Source organism: Aplysia californica, unplaced genomic scaffold (assembly GCF_000002075.1).
Source record: "Aplysia californica isolate F4 #8 unplaced genomic scaffold, AplCal3.0 scaffold00677, whole genome shotgun sequence".
Classification (NCBI taxonomy): domain Eukaryota; kingdom Metazoa; phylum Mollusca; class Gastropoda; order Aplysiida; family Aplysiidae; genus Aplysia; species Aplysia californica.
The window spans coordinates 267,856-270,478 of record NW_004797947.1 but is presented as its reverse complement, the minus strand read 5'-3'; the positions used below and the strand labels follow the sequence as shown (position 1 = coordinate 270,478).

The 2,623-nt window shown below is 41.1% G+C and overlaps 1 protein-coding gene across 1 annotated transcript in view; it reads right to left on the bottom strand.

The window, feature by feature from the left end:
* Positions 1–1,109, bottom strand: part of LOC101846917 (caseinolytic peptidase B protein homolog) — a 21,944-nt gene extending 20,835 nt beyond the window's left edge. The window contains exon 1 of the mRNA XM_005108311.3: positions 765–1,109. Within this exon, the coding sequence (XP_005108368.1) occupies positions 765–1,077 (313 nt within the window). The 5' untranslated portion in view covers positions 1,078–1,109. The remainder of the gene's footprint in view (positions 1–764) is intronic.
* Positions 1,110–2,623: the final 1,514 nt, after the last annotated feature.

Genomic DNA, 2,623 nt, shown 5'->3' with positions numbered 1-2,623 from the left:
ACAGACCGACACAAAACACAGCTGCACTCTTGCCAGATCAAAAACCGGAACTCGCAGAGAGAGAGAGAGAGAGAGAGAGAGAGGGTGACTGCTCGATTGAAATTATGACATTGTTCTTTTCTTCAAATTGTGATTCCTCCAACTCCAAAACAGGGGAAAAACGATCGTTCATCGAAAAGACATCCGCAATCTTCATTTAGTTTTAGATCTAGATCTAGATCTAGGCTAGCCTCGAAACTAGATCAATGATTTATATCTCTGTCTCTCTAGATCTAGACCTAGGCCATCGATCTAGAAGTACCTAGTTCTACCCAGAGTCAAGAGGGTGCTGAAACTTTCCAAAATCACAAAAGAGTTCCCCTACCGGGTCTGTATGTACTTTGTGACTTTATTCCCGGTTACCGGGTCGGTGATTTTGTAGTTTCGTTCGTTAAAGTCAAGCAGGGGGGTTTCAGGGGGGCTTGCCCCCCTGACCTAAAAAAAATATGGAGGTGGGGGGGTTCAGGGGGGCATGCCCCCCTGAATTTTATCCTAATTTGATGTTTTGCAGTTAGATTGCATCCCTGCTCTTTGTGTAGCCTAATTCAAATAGTATTTGGTCTTCAAGACTTCTGGATTTCTTCTCTGGATGTAAACAAATGGATCGTGGACTTTAACGAACGGAACTACAAGATCACCCGGGTCTGTATACACTCCCAAAAAGCCCTAATATTGGAGAGCATAGTGCTGCATAGCCTATGGTCAACAATACAGTGTTTCATTACCTGCAGAAGGGTTGCCATTCTTAAGTGCAATAGGCACAGCCGCTAGCAAGTGGCCAAAGATACCAATACCGGCGAGTCCGATGCCTGTTGACACTGCAGCGAAGGCTGATGCAACTTTGCGAACTGGATATTTAGGAATGAGATGTTTACGTTCTTTTCTTGGAACAGCAATATTTTTAGGTTGGCGATGTGTTCCAAATTCCTTGACACTAGATCTACTATGCTGAAAATGCAATGCTCTACATGAACTGCGAGGTACTATTTGAGGTGTTTTTAGCACTACGAAGGACCTTCGCAATGCTCTAACGGCCATGTTGTTTACACATTCTTATTTTCAATTTTTCAATTGTCGTAAAAGTTGTAGTAGGCCTAGGTGATATTATTATTTCTATGGGGAGATTACTCATTTTAGTGCCTTAAAATTGGAGAATCCTAAAGTATTGCCAGACATACAATTTATGAGATTCCCTAATTTACAATTAAAATTTAGGCCTAGCTTTAAAATCTTATTCATTCTAAAATTTTGACATTTTTATCGGCGAAATAATGTAAATAATTCGCTTGTCGGAAAAAAGATATATAGATCTAGATCTAGTTCTTGATCTTGCTTGTCTACGATGTGGATGACCCTGGCTTTAACTCCCCGTCCCATAATATGCTATGGAGGTGGAGCAACTTAGTTGTGGAAGATTTTTTTATGGTTCGATTCTGTCTTAGATGTAAAAGGGTATTAAATTCCCCCCCCCCCCCCCCCCTAAGCTCCTTGATAATAGCATAAAGGCAAGGGTAGTTCCGGAATTATGAATACAGGGCAAGGGCTGTTTCCCTTTGGTGTGTAAGTCTAGGAAACGTATAAGGGCATTGGCAGAATCACAAATTGATTTGCCGAATAGCAAACTGTCATCCTATTGTAACAGAACAGCAAGGAGATTAAAAGTAGTTCTAAACTCCTTGCAGAACAGTCAATTTCTGTTTCATCAGAATTTGGGGAAAGATAAGTAACACCCCTTATGCATCCTTTAACTTATACAATTATTTTTTAAATGTGATATTGCGGCATTTTTAAAAATGTTAATCACTAATCATAAACTTCATTGTAATGAACAACATTAACATCTTATTCTAATTTTCTCTCTCCGTAAAAAGTTGTCCTTCAAAGGGAAATCACTCTAAGTCCTCGCTCGATTCTCACTTCAACAAAACTGACTTGACCTCGTCCTCAAGTCTCCTGTCCGGGACGGCAGAATACCTAGATCTAGATCTAGGCCTACCTCAAGATCTAGTCAAGTAAAGTCCCTACAAACCTTAGCGATAGAAGCCGCAATACATCATGTTCATTTGTGTTTTTAAAAATTCGTAAAAGTAAATAGATCTAGATTTAGATCTAGATCTCTAGATCTACATGAAAGTTGCGTTCACCGTTGGAGACGCATAGACTGCCATAGATCTATTTGCGCACTTGGACTTGGACTTGTGCATCCAGTCAGCAGAGTTCCACAAAGTATGTTAATATTTTTGTAGCCTACCATTTACTTTAGGGTAGGTTGGTGAAAATTTGACCATGGGGCAACTCCGGCAGCCTCAACCTAGACTTGGCTTTGGGAAGATTGAAGAATACCGGACCACCACTCGTACATTATTGTGCAAGAAAGTGGGGTAGGTGGGGCGGGTGGTTGGGGTGGAGGAGGGGGGTTCAGGGGGGTCTCCCCCCTGACAAAATTTTAATAAATAGACCTACCGGTTCGAGATTCTCCATTGAGAGATATTAAAAACAGGAAAATTATGAATTGAGACATAGGCAAAGTCAGTCCGCTGGTCCGGTATTCTTCAATCTTACCCTTGGCTTTTGAGAAGGCCAC